Raw genomic sequence first — 18145 nt, 5'->3', positions numbered from 1 at the left:
CCATGCTTTTAAGGAGCCATGAGGCCCTGGGAGTCAGTAAGAAGGCAGCGGAGGGGGGGGAGCAGGAAAAAAAGGCCCCATGGCTTCTCAAAAGCACAGCAGAGAAGGAGGCGCTGCTGCCACGGGTGGGGCGCTGGCGGGAGCTTGGCAGCTTCACCTCAGCCGCAGCATCGGGCAGCAAATATGGTGGTGCTGTTGGAGGAGGAGGAGGAGGCGGCAGCAGTTATTCTAATTGTGGCGGGGGATTTGGGGGTTCACTTCAGCCGCAGCACCAGGAGCAAGCAGCTAGGACTGGCCGCCCACAAAGGACCTCCCCAGGCTTGCTTTGCTGCACACAGAGTGACTGACGATAGTTTGAGTGGGCGCGGCCGGCGCAAACTACCGTCAGTCACCACACGCTCATCAAAACAAGTCCGGGGAAATCCTTTGTGGGCAGCCAGTTCTAGCTGCCTGCAAAGGACCTCCCCAGCTCCCGGAGCCTGTGACAGTAGAAATCACTATGCGGCAGTTGCAAACTGCTGTGCGGTGTTTTCTTGCCATGTGCGCAGCCGACCGAAAAATCGGAACTTTTTAAAAACGCCGTGGGACGCTGGACAAATTGTTCAAAAGCGGGACTGTCCCGCCAAAAGCGGAACGTCTGGTCAACATAGGCTAAAGGCCCTAAAATCTTAATAAGGTACACTTCACCCCTGCCAAAAAGGAAACCAAACAAGCAACCAAATATAGTAACAAAACCAGGAAAAAATATTGTCCCAAACCATGCCATCCTGGAATTTGAGACTGAGTCTGGTTATGGTAGTTATGCTACTTGCCAAACCAGGAGAGTGAGTTCTAGGCCTCCTTAGGCATGAAATCCAGGTGGATGATTTTGAGCCAGTCACTCTCTCTCAAACCAACCCACCTCATGGGTTAGCTGTTATGTAGAAAATAGGAGGTATGCTTGCTGCCTTGTCTTAACCAAATATTGTTAAGGCAGGAAATAAAAGAATAGCGACGATGATGATTAGATGATAATCATAATCACAGTCTTTTGAAACACATTGTAATTGAGTCATGGTCTTGTGGCATCTGAGTTGGTATTCAGCAGGTTCTGACCAGTTCTGGAGAACCGGTAGCGAAAATTTTGAGTAGTTTGGAGAACTGGTAAACACCACCTCTGACTGGCCCCGCCCCCAATCTATTCTCTGCCTCCCGAGCCCCAGCTGATCGGGAGGAAATGGGGATTTTGCAGTAACCTTCCTCTGGAGCAGGGTGGGAATGGAGATTTTACAGTATCTTTACCCTACCACATCCACAAAGCCACGCCCGCCATGCCATGCCCACAGAACCGGTAGTAAAAAAATTTGAATCCCACCACTGATCTGAAAATCTGGAGCTGCAGCCGATGAACTTTTATCCTAAAAACTAAGCTGAATATCAGATGCTCCCCAGTCATACTATCACAACTGGTTTGGACTGAGCAAATAGAGGCATTGGTTCAAAGATATCTAATGATTACTTCTAAAGAGGTGATTAGCTGGAAAGCTTCTTTAGGCTATTTCTATATTAACATTGAAAGTTGCTGAAAAGGACATTTGTTTCAAGAGGACACTTGAGCATCTTGGAATCTCTTTGCATCTATTTTCTGTTCCTTGAAATCTCTGAGGCAACTGCATCTTTCAGTCTGCTTATTCCATAAATACGTCTGAAGACCTCTTGAACTTATTTATGGCTTTTGGTTCAATGCACCCTCTTAGCAATTTGTTTCCTGTGTATACAATACTTTGTAAGCTCCCTACTGGTTTTCTCATTTTTAGTTTCTTTTGAGAAAGCTGATAAATTGTTTTTCATGATGTAAAGAAAAAAAAACGATAAAAAATACACTTCAGATTGTTTTCTGAAGATGCATTCCTTTAAGCAGAAGATTAATGGGACACAGTCTAAGCAGCAAAAATTATCTTGACAAGTGAGTTATTTTTCTGAAAAACTGAAAGCCATTTTATCAAGAAGATATCCAACCAAATTATTGTTACATAAATGAAACAACCATGCAAAATTAAGATATCAAGTCAACTCATAAGATTTATGTAAGGTACATTTCTAGGAAAAAGAAAAGATACACTTAATATTGGACAGCCAATTTTCACAATGAATATTGGAACAACACTGCAAATGCAAATCATTAGCCATATCACCTGTTTTAAATAAGATGCAATCTTGTTTTAGGATAGGATCCTGGTTTAAATAAGAATGGTGCTATGCATTTAAATATCAGTAGTCTCCTTCTCTTGCCACAGCGCATTATTTGAACTATTTCATAGCAAAAATAGGACCCTGAAGTACATATTAAACCTCAATAGCAAATAGTCAGATTAATCAGCAAACATGAAATGTACAGATAGTCCTCGACTTACAACAGTCCAGTTAGTGACTGTTTGAAATTACAACAGCACTGAAAAAAGTGATTTAAGACTGTTTTTCACACTTATGACCATTGCAACATTCCCATGATAATATGATCAAAATTCAGATGTTTGGCAACTGGTTCATATTTATGATGGTTGCAGTGTCCCAGGAGCTATGTGATCATCTTTTGTGACCTTCTGACAAGCAAACCTAACAACTGTAGTGATTCACTTAACAACTGTAGCAAGATGGGGCAAAATTCACATAATTGTCTTGCTTAGGAACAGAAATTTTGGGCTCAATTGTGATCGTAAGTCGAGGACTACCTGCAATGACAATGATAATGTTGTTGTACAATACAACTCGAAGAGGCATTGGCTCCAGATATGCTGATATGACAAAACATTACTTCCAAATTGGTTATGGGTTGGAACTATGTGAACTAATGCAACAAATCTGGAAGACACGATATGGGGTACAGTCCTGGATGTGGGTGCTTCTATAATACTTTGCTTCCTGGTCCTTTTTCCAGATTTATTGCACTAGAATTCCTATAGTTCCCACCCCAAACCAATTTGAAAGTAATGTTTTGTCATATCAGCACATCTGGAGCTAATGCCTCTTCTAGTTGTATTGTATGTATGTGATGTATGTATGTATGTATGTATGTGTATATACCCTGTTTCCCTGAAAATAAGACCTTCCGGGATAATAAGCCTAATCGGGCTTTTGAGCGCATGCGCTAAAATAAGCCCTCCCTCGAAAACAAGCCCTCACCGAAAATATTGCAACACAGCAGCAGCCATGAGGTGACCACGCTCGCTGCCTCCTGAACTTCAAAAATAATAAGACCTCCCCAAAAATAAGCCACATGCTTATTTTGGGGTTCAAAAGAAAATAAGACCCTGTCTTATTTTCAGGAAAACATGGTATCTATAAGTATACGTATATAAAAAACATATGCCAGGTACAGATAGCCCTCCCACTACTAGCTTCACTGTGAACCTAAAATCCCAATTAATTGTACATCATGCAATAAATTTTTTTACTGTAACGTTTGTGAGTGCGGTGAGATCTAAAGAGTTGCCTTTCTTTCCAAAAGTTTTTTTTTCACGATATAATCTCTGACATTCTAATGATATTTATGGTGGAATGCCAAATGAGAGAGCTTGGGTTTGTGGTGATAAAGAGGATTCTGAAGGCAGTGTATTCAGAAGCTGAATGTTATTCCGGAAAGGCCAGAGTGAGAGGAAACCAGGGCTGTTTACTTTGGAAGGGAGAATTACAAAACCCCTTTGATGCACTTACTTCTGTTTCAATCTGATATATGCCGTAGATAGATTGTTCCAAGCCTCTGCATTCTACAGTCAGAATACACACACAAGGGTTAACATTAAACTGTTACAAAAGGGATAAACATTTAAAAGCAAATACATAAGCACACTTTTCTCCACAAGCAATGCCGCTTGCTACTAGCTGATATTTATGCAAACACAAATATTGAATTTATACCATCCATTAATGTGTGCAAACCAACCATTTATAAGAGAGTTTCAAGCATGTACCACTGACACCTGTTAGGTTATGCAAAGTTCAAAGACCCTGAAGGAGGTTCTGATGCAAGCAGCAGATGCTGATAGAAGAACAACACCCCAACATAAGCAATGGCAATGTGGCCACAGAATATTTTATTGTTTCTCAAATAATGATTTTGGAAAGTCTTTGTACAACTGAGACCTGGTAACATCTTACAAAATGAGGGTGGGGGGGGGAAGAAGACTATTACCTAAGAATTATGGTGCAATATCTTATTTCTTATTTAGAAAGAAAAAAAGGCATTTAAAACCAAGGAAGAGCAAGCTTTCAAATGGTGAGCACCATCATTAAATTTCTAGAATTCTAGAATCAAACCGTAGGGAACAAAATATAAAAATAAAAAATTAGGAATTTTAAAGTATGTTTTTCATACTTTAATGGACAAAATCACATATGAGAACACAAACTTTTTAAAAGGTTTGGCTACCCTGTAAGCATTTGGCACTTTTAAATTTGTGCATTACATAGCTGTACATGTATAACTGGTGAACTGAAACACATGTTGTACATGCATATACAGTGCATCTGTACATAATTAGGGCACAGGTAATACACTCTGTAACATATATGCACTATGTAGTTGGGTAGGTACAGTGAAACCTGAAGAACTCAATTGATCTCTACAGATAGTCCTTGAGTTATGACCACAGTTGAGCCCCAAAGTGTCTTTTGCCACATTTTATGAACTTTCTTGGCACAGCTGTTCAGTGAATCACTGAAGTTGTTAAGTTAGTAACACTTGTTAAGTGAATCTGGCTTCCCCACTGACTCTGTTGGTCAGAAAATTACAAAAAATAATCACATGACCCCAGGAGACTGCAAACATCATAAACGTGAGCCAGTTGCCAAGCATCTGAAGTGACCACGGGGACGCTGCAATGATTGTAAGTGTGAAAAATGATCATAAGTCATTATTTTCCTTGCCATTGTAACTTTAAATGGTCACTAAACAAATGGTTGTAAGTCGAGGACCATCTCTATAACCATTTCTGCATGGTTAACTGCTGATTTTTTTCTGCAGTGAACCTTTTTTTTTAACTCTCAAACTCATACAGAGATCCACCAACTTTACATATTGCATAAAAAGTAGGAAATGATAATAAAAGGCTATTTAATCAAAGCACACCTGCTTTTCCTTCATTTACTTACATCAGGTTCCAACATCACACAGCGCTGAAAAGCCCGGGAAGCACCTTCATAATCTTCCAATGCTAAATAGGCACAACCTAAGGAAAACCACACCCCCAACTGAAAGAGAAATAAAACAAAATGGATCAAAGAAGCATTTTCCAACTTGACATCTCCCTGCCTCGTGCGTAGACTACAAGATAGCTAGGACCATATTGACTGAGAATTACGGACGTGAAATGGGGAGGACTAAGAAACTGTAGGACATTATTTCTCAACCACCTTAAAATCAACTCCCAGAATTTCCCATGCTGCCAAGTTACCAAAATTGAGATAGACTGCTGTAGGATAACAGTGGCAACTAAATTTTGATATAAACCAACCAGGAACATGTTCTAAAGAGGTAACTGGATATATTTCCTGTTCTCTTCTCCCAGATCATTATCCTGATGAAAAGAAACTCAAGAGAACCACAATGATTTGGTAAACTTCAGCTGGCTCTAGAAGTTTAGGTTTGTTTTCTCTTCATAACAGATAGCAAATATTTATACAAGCAAGATCAGGCTGATCTTGTTTGGGCTCACAAACTAAAAGGACAAAAGCTGAGGAGGAAAAATTCTCAGTCATTTATTTGTAAGTAAGGGATGGATGGCATAAACCTTCAAGGCAAGTCGGTAGCTATATAACTATTCAACCCTTCAAGCGTGTGTTGTATAATGTACATGATATCATAGCATGTTTGGAAATAAAATGGAACCTGTAAATCAGATATAAACAAATTGAGGACATTTAATTTTGTAACTTCAAAGGAATTTGTAGTCTCACTAAGTAACTATCCAGGTTTATTTTTAAAGTCACATACTTGGGCACAAATGGGTCCATTAAAAAGACGCCCCCTGCACTTCCTCATTCCTTGAAAATGACTTAATGTAGATTTCCCCATTGGACAAATTTGAAGCATAAATTTCTAGATGCAGAGCTGGCTTCCCCAGAAGGGAACATTACATATATTTTCAATTTCAAGTTACATAATTAAAAGCCTAATATTTTATATGTAAAACGGCCTGGTTCAGATATAACAACCGGGATCTAATAAACCAGGAAAAGGCAGGTTTCAGGTTAGTCAGATCCACCAATATCTAGATGATTCTTGAGCCAAATCACAAATATGCATTTAAAATTAGAAGTGCTCTGGTTCCAGAAGCTTGCTCTAAAAAATCTGAACTTCAATGGCACTTTTGGGAAAGCATTATACTTTTCTTCAGCAATTTAATTTAGAACGAAGTGATGTTATCTTGTCATTATTGTGAAGCTATTTAGAATTTTCAAAAAGACCCTTTACAGTAATATCTATTGGAAATCATACAGAAATAAACCAGAAGTTTCAGGTCTACTCTCTGCAATAAAACTTCACATATAAGCCAAGGAACAAGTGTGTGTTAGCCAGTTCCCTCTCCATCCCTCTTTTCATCTTCCTGCTGCCTATGTCAGCTTTTAAAGTCATTGCTTCTGATAATCTACACACTGTAAAGCTAGGTTATGGCATCCTTTCACATCAAAAAATTAAACAATGAAATCCTATAGTAATTCATGGTAATTATCATGGAATTGGACTGATGCCCTAGGGCCGTGATAGCGAACCTGTGGCACGCAGCGCCCTCTCTGTGGGCACACGAGCTGTCACACTCGTTCAGCTCCACCGCGCATTAGCGTGGACTTCCCGTTGGCCAGTCGGTCATCAGACCACTGCTGTCCATGCGGGGGGCACATACGCATGCGAGGCATATGCACGGGGCCCATGCACACATTGCATTTTGGGGGTTCGGGCATGCATGAGAACTTTGGGCACTTAGTCTGGAAAAGGTTAGCCATCACTGCCCTAGGGTCTGCACCAGTGGTGGGTTGCAGGCGGTACACCCTGGTACAGGCATATCGGAGCCTGCCCAGAGCACTGGATATCATTCCTGTATGGCGCTCCGGAAGACCCGAGCTCCTTACCGGTTTCCCTTACTGAGCAGCTGGAGCATATGGAAGCTCACGGAGGCAGTAAGACGTCCATGTGGATGTCGCTGGGCCTGTTCGAACCATACTGGTTGGAACGGGATCCGGAACCCACCACTAGTCAGCACCTTACCTTTGCAGATAGTAATATGTAATAGTAATATGTAATAGTAATAGTAATAGTAATAGTAGATAGTAATATGAATCTGAAAATAAATTTGAGATGTTCAAAATTATATCACTGAAAAATTAAGAGGAGGAGAGAGAGAGGGAGGGAGGGAGAGAGGGAGGGAGAATGAATACAGGTATCAGTGATGATTTAATCATTCCATGGAACCACCTAACTATTCTTTTTAAAGGATTAGGTCTTATATGGAATGCATCATCCCAGATTACTAGCCATGACAGGTAGCACTGATGTAGACTATTAGGCAGTAACATTTGGTTTGTTGGTTGGTTTATTAAATTTGTATGCCGCCCTATTCCCGGGGGGACTCAGGGCAGCTAACAAACTCATAGGGGAGGGGGTAATACAAAAAACAAACAAGACAAAACAATTACAAAAAACAGATTAAAACTCCTCAACAGCCACAACAATTTGAGTGGGGCTGGGAACTCATCAGCCCCAGGCCTGCCAGAACAGCCAGGTCTTAACGGCTTTGCGGAAAGCCTGAAGGGTGGTGAGGGTCCGAATCTCCACAGGGAGATCGTTCCAGAGGGCCAGAGCAGCCACAGAGAAGGACCTCCACAGAGAAGAGAATTTGTAGGTTTTCCTCTCATTCTACAATATGGGACTTGAAGTGGTTCTAGTTCCTTGTGGATTTATACCACTTTTTTACTCCTGAACTGATCTCAGCATCCATCAGAAGGGAGCTTGTTTCAATCACCTTAATTACGAAACAGACAACTGACTTTTCTCAGGCTGTTTTATTTGGAAATGGAATCCAGATTAAAGGGCAATGCATTTCTTTTCTCTTCTCTGCACTTTCTATCTTCTTAGAAGAGACAGGATTAGAGTAATTTTATAGAAATATGGGCGTTTTTCCCATGATAAAAAGGGTATGCCACAGAACTGCAGGAAATGTGTTTAAGTTATCTTTGCACATTTCAGAAGGAGGCCTTAGAGAGGGCCAACAGAGAGAGAATTGCAGAAGAATATCAGAGTGAGAGAAGCCATAACTTCCGGAGGCAATTATGGAATGGGATCTGCTAAATCACTCAGAGTTGTGAAAAACCAGAGGCCTTTCATAACCACAACTTTTAGAGAAAGGGTTCTGGTAGCAAGCTTTTTTCCCTGAATCTCAATAGCCATCATGAGATGTTAATGTATTTGTGAAAAAAATTGGCTTAATACTAAGATCCTCACAAAAATAGAATTATTAATTAGTCATCATTAATTATGAATTAAAGCTCTCTCCAAAAACTTTTGTTCCTGCTTTTCAGACTGGGAGCTACTTTAAGAAGATGGCATTAATAGCTTGCTTGCTTGCTTGCTTATTTATTTATTTATTTATTTACTTACTTACTTACTTATTTACTTGGTTTCTTTATCTATCTATCTATCTATCTATCTATCTATCTATCTATCTATCTATCTATCTATCTATCTATCTATCTATCTCTATATATCTACTGTATCTATTTATATTTCTGCCTACTCACTCAAGGAGAGTCAAGGAAGTTTACAGGAAATAATTTTTTTAAAAAAAATAAAGTAATAACCCCCCAATTCCCTCACCCTGGCAACAAGCACACACACCAGCCATTTAATGGGCTCCATCCCGCTCTGCATTCCCCAGGCCCACTGGCAGAACCACAATTTCAGAGCTTTCTGAAAGGGTGCCGGGGGTGTGTGTGTCTAATTTCCAAAGGGATGATGTTCCAGAGGAAGGGAGCCACCACAGAGAAGGCCCTTTTTCTGGGTCCCGCCAGATGTATCTCCTTAGGGGACAAGAATGTTGTTTCCTGAAACATTCCTTGCCACCCCTTTCAAATCATCTGCCCACAAAGGCAAATGGCAGTTGTATTCTCAATATACTTTTCTGTATTTTTAGTCTTAAAATGCTGTCAAGGCACACCTGTCTCTCACCTTCAAGAAGGTACAGGGGAAGAAGGTAGAGGCGGCTCTTTCCTAAATGGTCCCCCAGGGGACACTGAGGAAATAAAGGCTGAGAAAAGATATTCAGCGCTACACTGCAAGATAATGGCAAACTCTGAACTGAATGCTTTGAATTCAGAACTGAAGGAACAGTATCAAAATTTAATTTTTTCATCAAAAATGTTTGTGGATGTTATCTACTGAAAAGGGGGCGATGATCCTGGACTTATGCTTTTTTCTTTACAAAATGTATGACACCTGAACTCCATGAACCAAAGAAATTCTGTGTTACGGAGCTTCAGTAATCAGACAGAGTATTTATGAAACCAAGTTATAAATTGTTAAGGAGCTGAAGTTGCTTACCTGCATTGGGTTAATCTTTACTGAATGCTCAAAGCACTCTATGCATTCTCTGAAATTCCGGTTGCGAAGATAAAGGAGGCCCTTTGAGCGCTGAGACCTGGCACTGCGGTGATTGGACAGTTCCCAAGCTTTGTCATAGTATGAATGGTCTTTAAGAACATCTCCAAGCAGGCAGTATAATCCTACTGTCTCTTTCTTCTCTAGCTCCTGTCTTAAAATTTCTTCTGCCTATGGAGAAAAACAAAAGAAAACAGAGAATGGAAGAAGAAATGGAAGGAGGAACCTAGAATTCAGGCACTGCTAGCATTCTACTGTTAGCCACAAATGTAATTTATTTCAATTTTCTACAAGATCTTAGATTGGAAAGGCCAGAAATTGTTGCAGAAGACAGTGCTTATCTTACCCCCTTCCTAGCACCCATTTAAAGTTGCTGATGCTGGTTAGTAATCGTTCCACTTTCAAGTCACTATTGAAAACTAACCACTGAAATGAAGTTACAAATAAAATGACTTACAAGAGTTTTACTAGCAGGAATTGGGGCAGCACCTTCAGATACATGACTTACTTTCCCTTTGCAGGTATCAACAGAACTTCCTATTAGCTTTGAATCCATTATATCGTTATGGTATTATAGGTCTTATTTTTTTTTGACCCCTGAAATAAAGGCTTGTCCTTATTTTGGGGGAGGTCTTATTATTTTTGCGGTGCAGGAAGCGAGTGTGGTCAACTCATGCTGCTGCTGTATTGAACGTCGCTGGTCCTGTCCCTCTTTTCGCAGTGGCCATTAGCATGACAGAAGGGGCGCAGTGGTTAGGGTTGCGAGAGCTGCCATTAGGTAAGGGCGTGTGGGTTCATGGGGCATGTTTCCCCCTCCCTTTCCTCCCCCCATGTCGTCTCCTCACCTCATGTTGTTTGTGCGGCAAGCAACTAGAGGAAATGGTGGGGACCAGCTGTGCATGCATTTAAATATTTTCGGGGAGGGCTTATTATCCAGGGAGGTCTTATTTTCAGGGAAACAGGGTGGTATCTGTAACTGTTAGACTCTATCTTAGTTATATTGCCCCTTAATAAGATGGGTTTCAGAAATGTGCTGGCCCTAAAATACATTTTGCAACTACACTATATTGCCAAAAGTATTTGCTCACCCATCCACATAATCAGACTCAGTTGTGAGCGAATACTTTTGGCAATATAGTGTACGACAACTAGGGAAGAAAAACAAGCAGAGAACGGGATGCAAACCTACAAAATAAACAGAAGGATTATTAAAGATGAAAACTGCACCATCTGCACCAGACTTACTTGTCAGGAAGAATTATTAAAGTTTGCAAAGAAAGAAACAAACAAACCCCAGCATGCTAGTCCTGTGAAGAATTTAAAAATCTACAGATACTCTTTTGTTTTTCTTGTTTTCTCTTCTGCTTCAGAGCCACAGTCTGCACTGTAAATAAACATTTCATAGGTAAAAAAAAGTGCACTGGGAGCTGCTTCTTTATCCCATCTTTGCAAAACGCTTTCAAATTTATGTCAGTGTATTTTAGAAGAGCCGGCCAGCATAGTAATAACGTTTTATGTTCAGATTCACAAAACTACATTTTCTAAGTTGACCCGGAACGAAAGCTGCAGTGAATTCATTACCAATTCCAAAGGGGAAAAAATAGGACCTAGCTCGGTGGTACAGCTAACAGGAATTGAGAAAATGTCATCCTCTGTCTTGGCATCGCCAAGCCGAAAGTGATGAAAGCCAGAGTGAGCCCAACCAGAAAGATGAGGAAATTTACAAGATTATTTAGCAAGAGAAATAATCATTCTTTGGTAATATATTTGTTCAATACAACACAGGAACACATTTTCAAGTGGCTCAAAACCTTGCTAAGCTTGACTTGTTGAGTGATATAAAAGAAGGTAACAAAGCACTTGGGAAAATACAATTCTTCCTATATACATTTAAATTTGGATGGCACTAATTCAGCAGTTTCTCACTCATCTCCCTCAGTTTGCCACCCTCCTCTCTTCCCTGATGGACAGGTCAACGCTGCTTGTAACATACGATCAAGAAGGCCACCTTTAAAGCCCCACATAGCTTGGCACTAGAATACTTGCTGGAACAACTTCTCCCCCATGTTCTGATTGTCCAGCTTAAGACATACTTTGGGAACCTATTTATGATACCCCACTCTCCCCTCACATACTTCTGCAGGGTAAGGAGCTTATAGGCACATATGGATGCACCTATGTTTTGGAACAGCCTCCCTAGAAATTCAGAAATTCAGTTTGCCTCCAATGTTTTGGATTTGTAAACCTATTAAAAACAGAATTGCTTCAGTGCCCTTGGGGGAAGGGATTGACATCATTAGATTGACTGATTATTGTGTTGCTTTTGACTACTTTGTGCATTCTTTTACCATGAATGATTTACTCTATTCTTATTGATATATGTCAGCTGCTGTGTGTCTTTTTGACTGTGACAGAATATAAATTAAGCCAATCAGTTAAATAACTGTTGTGAGAATACTTAAATGAATTTAACAACTGCTTAGCAGTTTGCCATTATTATTTTATATTAGTTTTAAGATAGCTGAAGAAGCTTCTTGAATGAGAAGCGAAATGTTTTCGAAGAAAAACCAGGAAGTCTGGTTGCTTCTTGAAAAAGGGACAACCATGACCTGGATGACTGAGAATCTCCATAGACATTATGAATGTAAGGCTCTGCAACAGCTTCCACATACCTATCTCACCTTACCTACGTCTTTTGGATACCCTGCATAGCAGCTCTTGTCCTGGCAGTGCCAGGGCTGAGATGTAGTGGATGTCACAGAAGCTAGCTCGGACAAGGAGGAACTTTGGACCAGGGTACTGAGGAGCATTTGGACTCTGAATCAAGTAGGGTTGAGCAAAAGGAGGAGGAGAGGCCAGAAACCTCAGAAAGGCTGGAGGAGCAATCTAGCTGATACAGAGAGGGTTAGAGACAGAGCTACAGCCAGGAGGCTTGGAAGACCAACCAGAAGCAAAGAGCGTAGAAGGGGCTCAGCTGCAGCCGATCAGCAGGGATGAGGAGGAACTGCCTTCCCCACAGGATCCCAGGGCATGCAGGACTGAAAGGACAGAGGTGTAATGGAGGTCAGCGAACCTACTCATGAGAAGGCAGCCTTGTTCCTTCTAATGAGCTCCACTCGCCAGTGGCTATTTGGCCCAGCATGCGGAGCAAAGTGATGCTGGAAACATTTCATCCATTTCTTGCCATGTGTCTGAAATGCAATCATGCCTCTTGCCTTTGGAATTAAGCCTTGACCCTGTGATTGGACTTTGGATTTTGCTTCTCAAACTTGGACTTTGGTTCCATGATTTGTGTTCAGATCGTGGACTTGGCTTGAGACTCTGAACCTGGTGGGTGACTTTAAGGATTTGCTCTGCTTCCAGGCCTCTATTTCAGCCATTTCTATTTCTAAGCAGTGCATACTGAATTTATCCAAATAAAAAGAATTCCTAACAAATAGGAAATGCATAAGCTTCACATTGACAGGATTTTCATGTTGGCATTTTAACCCTTTCACAAACTTTTTGATGAAAGAACACCATCATTTTGCATTGACATGGATTCTTTGGTTTGTAATTACCATACTTAGGAATTGCAAATAATGGCTACAGTATGTTAGGCAGACTTATATGGCTGTCCGCTCTCCATAAGTATGTCCTTAAAACCAACAAGAATCACCCAATGTCTGAAGTATGGAAATGTACACTTTGTTGTACCACATACCTAGTTGTTTGGAAAGAAAATTGGGTGGATGTAGATGACATTGGATGGGTGCCTATGACTTCCTGTCTGGTTTCCAAACAGTCTGAAGTTCCTGCATTTGGGGATTATTGGGATGGTATGGGGTGTATTTTTATGTAATGTTTTAAAGATCACAGAATTTGGATGTCTTCTTTTGGTGGTCTGCAACAGTCAGGATGTTGCATCCTAAATATTTGTTAATTTCTCATCCAGCACAGTCTAGAAGGTTGGTAAAAGATGCTGGAGGAAGTGCTGTGTCTGGCAGCCCACACTAAACATTTGAAAGTGGTTTTTAGATTACTGTGGCACCACAGCACGGTCTAACTCTGACCAAATACCAGGGATAACATAGAGCCCTTATGGTTCTATGGTACACATTCCAACTATAGCACTGTTTAGAAATGGAATTTGAATCAGCAGTCCATTGGGAGCAATTGGGCAGGAGCATTTTTCATATTCAGACTGCCTTTTTCATTTCACTGTTCCTTTCTATAGGAAACTTGGAAATACTGCAAATATATATCTTGAGCTTCTAATTCTTGCAGTGATATTGTTAAAAAAACCTATGAGGTTTAGAGCTGTGCAATAAAAACACTGTTTAAAATATTAACTCTCTAAGCACTTTAAAAAATGTAGCATAGCTGAGGTTACTATGGATTAATATCAGTGCCAGGCTCTTTCACATATCTTGACAATGGCAGTAATACAATTCAATGTTGGTGAGAAATTGAAATTATCATGAGCCAAGAATTATGATGCATTTAATAGCAATAGCACTTAGACTTATACACCGCTTCACAGTGCTTTCTAGCCTCTCTAAGCTGTTTAGAGAGTCAGCATATGGCCTGCAACAACAATCTGGCTCATTTTACCGACCTTGGAAAGGTGGAAGGCTGAGTCACCCTTGAGCTGGTGAGAAGCGAACTGCCAAACTGCTGGCAGCAGTCAGTCAGCAGAAGTAAACTGCAGTACTGCATTCTAACCACTGCGCCACCACAGGTCATTAACCATCTAATTCTGAATAAAGGTCTAACTCTAACACATGATATCCTATCAAAATATACAGATTGCTAAAGGAACAATGATTACCAAAGAAAACTAGGATAAAAGTACAGAATTAAGTGAAAAACAAGGGATAATATCAGAGAAAAATAGCAAGATGACACCTGCAAACCAATCTGGAAATGATTTATACACACACGCAGCCCAAATCCATCAAATTACATATCAGAACATTCATGTAGCTCTCTCTTCTCCCTTATTTCTCCATTCCTTTGCCTTGACCCAGAGAATCACAGAACAGGATGGGGCCAATTAAATGACCCGTCCCTTGTTCAGTGCTACATGTTGATTTAAAGCAACCCTGAGAGACAGCTCTCTACTTCTGAACAAAGAAGAATCTGTTACCTCCCTTGAACTGCATCTGCATTAGGAAGCTACATCTGCCACTCACCCAAAACCCATTTCCCATGACCTATTCTGTGTTCTGGAACAACAGTGGGCAGGCCTTGTCTTTATTCTGTGGGACTCCTTGCCCTGCCCCAAAATTTGAAATGGGCTATAATATTGTCCCCTCCAGTGTCTTTTCTGAATTTTTCCAAAGTGTCTTTTAAAACTTAGTTTCCTATGACCTGATTCTCTTTGTTGTCTTTTTAAAATATCCATCTGATTTTTTTTCCTAAAGAATGGTGTTCAGAATTAGACACAGTATTTTGATCAATGATCAAAATAGCTGATGTAGACTAAAGCTGATCAATGCAGAGAAGAATATTTCATGGGGGCCCATGAGAGAAATGAAGCGCATGCACATGCACACAGCCTTCAAAGGCACCGTGTTGGCCTTCAAACAACATAGTGCCTTTAATGTTCTGTGAAGGAGCGTTTTGCTCATCCTGGAGTTAATTGTGGAGTTCCCCTTTTAAATACTTTGTTCAGCCTGGACTGAAGCTTCTCATATCCTCTTTTTTTCTGTCCCATAAAGGAGGAAAACATCATTCCTCTCTAGCCATCTGGTATCTCATTATCTAGGATATTTCAAAGTGAGTAGAAGGTTGGTGAAATCATTAGTAAGCTTCTTCAATAAGCTAGGAGGCAAACCCCCTTTTCCTGGAGATACGAATCCTGACTGTTTCTATCAAACTGACATTAGGCTCCTGCTTCTCCAACCTGCTCTTAAATTTGTTTGATGGTATTCCCTTCAGAGACTGAGCAAAAATAGGATTTAACTGCTCTTTTAATCTGGAATTTATTGCCATTTTCAAATGTTCACTGAGCAGATGTTATTTCCTTTGCTTCTTTTTCTTATATTTGAAGAAAGCAGTTTTGTTCTTATCATTCCAGAGCAAATTTCTAATACTCCACAAATCTAGCCCTTTCACAATTTTCCTTGAAAAGCCCCTTTTTCATCGCCTATATACATCCTTTCTGATCTTCAAGCCTCCACTGTGTTTTTTTATGAAGCCTCATTAGCTTCATTAGCCCTTCTTTGCTTTTAGTGTCTCCTTTTTTAAGGAACTCCCACCCAATTTCTGCTCATCTTTTCAAGAACGTCTCATACTGTGGAATCCTACTTATCACCAAGTTAATTGTACTTTTTTTCTTGAAGAATAATGTAAACATATAACTACATTCAGTTTTGGTTCCCTCAAAATCAAGAGATGCAATTTAAAAATACCTCTCCTTGTTTCTGTCTCTTCCTCCCCTTCATTTTCTTTGATCATCTTTTTTGTCTTAAATGCTACTGCATTATTATTAGTGCAAGTAATATATGCACCTTTAGATAGTTTTGATGTGGTAGATGTTAATGGGAAGAAAACCATATATGTACAAAAGATACAGCATGCTAAAAACATAAAAACAGTAATCAGAATGGAAGTACTCTACCTTCCCATGCTGGCCTGCTCTTTCATAACAGATAACAGCATCTTCCCACATTTCAAGCTTTTTGAAGAGCTGCAGAGCTGAAGTGGTACATCCAAGGTCAAAGAGTAAGCTCGCAAGTTGACGCTTCAAAGTAGAATATTGAAAAATTCAGCTACACATTTTTTCTTTAGAACAACATGTAGCAGGTCTTACATGATTTTAGATATAAAATAATTCGAAATGCTCAAGACGTTACTCAAAGGTATGAAAATTTCTTTTTCTTTCTTTCGTTCTTTCTTTCTTTGAAATCTAGAAAAGTCTATTAATTTTGCACTTGTAAATTTCTCAAAATTAAAATTAGTAAAGATTGGCTGTGGATTTTAAAAACTTCATTCACTCAAAATTACCCTAAACATGGGAGTAATGGCTCTTTTTCCATTTCCAGATACTAGAAGAAACCAGAATATGCACACAAATAACCAACAATAAGGCCTATTGATGCTGGCCAATACTGACTTTATGTATTTGAAGTCTGGGTCACACTGACATTCTGTGATACAATCCAGAGAATTAACAAGGCTAACTGGGGACAGAGGGAAGAAAGTTTGGCCAGTTCATGTACATAAACCAGCTATCAGTTAATGAAACAATTGAAATGAAATCCTGGACAACACATTAGAGGGGATTAATTCCAAGCTTACGTAGTAGTTACTCCACTTCAATATCCTGCTTTATTCCTTTGCTATAAAAAGCAAATGAAATCCAACTAAGAGACAGGGAAATTAAAGCCAAAGAGCAGATAGGACATAGGCTCATGGTGCATTTTGTTTTAACAATGACAAAATATGCTCTTAAAGAAACGTAATAACCAGTAAAGATTTACATCTGTCTTCCCCTAACAGATATGCTTCAGATGTACTGAGTTGACAGATCCAATATATTTAGAGTAGACTACTTTATTCAATTGCTGATTGCTGGAAAGCAAGACACCACTGAAGCATGATGAGAATGAAAAATATTTACAATTTGATCTGTCCTGATAAGCCCACACCTCAGCAATGTCACTCAAATGGGAACCCAATGGAGGAATTCCATGCAGAAGGAGGCTGCTGGATTGATGGCAGACTCTCCTGCCTTCCTTGCTCTCTGCTCTCCATCCTTCCATCTTTTTCTTATTCTATTGCTGTTTTCTTCTTGTTTTCTTTTTCATAGTTTATTCTATTGTTCTGTTATTTTACTTTTGTTTTGTTTACGCTCTTTTCATGTCTTCCTTTCCACTGCTGTAAACCAGCTAGAGTAGCTCCATGGTGAGATACACAATGGATAAATTTAACAAATAAACAAACAAAACAAAATGACCTCAGCTTCCTATAGTCACTCAGCCATTCCGGGCAAAATGCTGCAAGAGACAAATTTCACCAGTTATGATTATGAGCATGCTAGCTTCAGTGCTACTTCGGAGCTTGACAGACTGGGACACCTCAATCCACAACCTAATATAGCTGAAATTGATCTAGCTGCTTGAGTTCATCTCTGTGGGAAAACTGTTGCCAAGTTTTCCCACAGCAACCTCTAGTTATTTGAAACAGATTAGTACTGAAGCATCTTAAGAATCTCCCTAGAGTCTTAAATGCTTTTTAAATGCCAAATCTTTCCATTCCAACTTAATCAACTTTCATCTTTTACCATAATCTCATTACATTACTGGTTCAGTGGCCATGAGAAACCTGAAATTTCAAGGCCTATCTCTCCAAAGTATTTGACATTACCTGTCTTTTTTTGAACTATGGGTTATTCAAGACCCATAGGACTGAGAACTGTCCTCCATTGACCAGTAGGAAACAAAAAAGTGCACACTCACATTGGCCTTATACGTCCCTTTATCTCAGAATCCTTATATGTTTCTTTTCCCTCTTACAACTCTCTCTATGGGG

At 39.9% G+C, this 18145-nt stretch overlaps 1 protein-coding gene across 1 annotated transcript in view; it reads right to left on the bottom strand.

Annotated features, from left to right (window-relative positions):
* TTC27 (tetratricopeptide repeat domain 27) overlaps positions 1–18145 on the bottom strand; it is an 83513-nt gene that overhangs the window by 18015 nt on the left and 47353 nt on the right. Inside the window, exons 8-11 of the mRNA XM_032216048.1 lie at positions 16233–16355; positions 9572–9799; positions 5131–5229; positions 3694–3746 (exon numbers count right to left, since the gene is read on the bottom strand). Coding sequence (XP_032071939.1) covers positions 3694–3746; positions 5131–5229; positions 9572–9799; positions 16233–16355 — 503 coding nt within the window. The remainder of the gene's footprint in view (positions 1–3693; positions 3747–5130; positions 5230–9571; positions 9800–16232; positions 16356–18145) is intronic.

The sequence above is a fragment of the Thamnophis elegans genome, chromosome 4 (genome assembly GCF_009769535.1).
Source record: "Thamnophis elegans isolate rThaEle1 chromosome 4, rThaEle1.pri, whole genome shotgun sequence".
Classification (NCBI taxonomy): Eukaryota; Metazoa; Chordata; class Lepidosauria; order Squamata; family Colubridae; genus Thamnophis; species Thamnophis elegans.
This window is presented reverse-complemented; position numbering and strand designations above follow the sequence as displayed.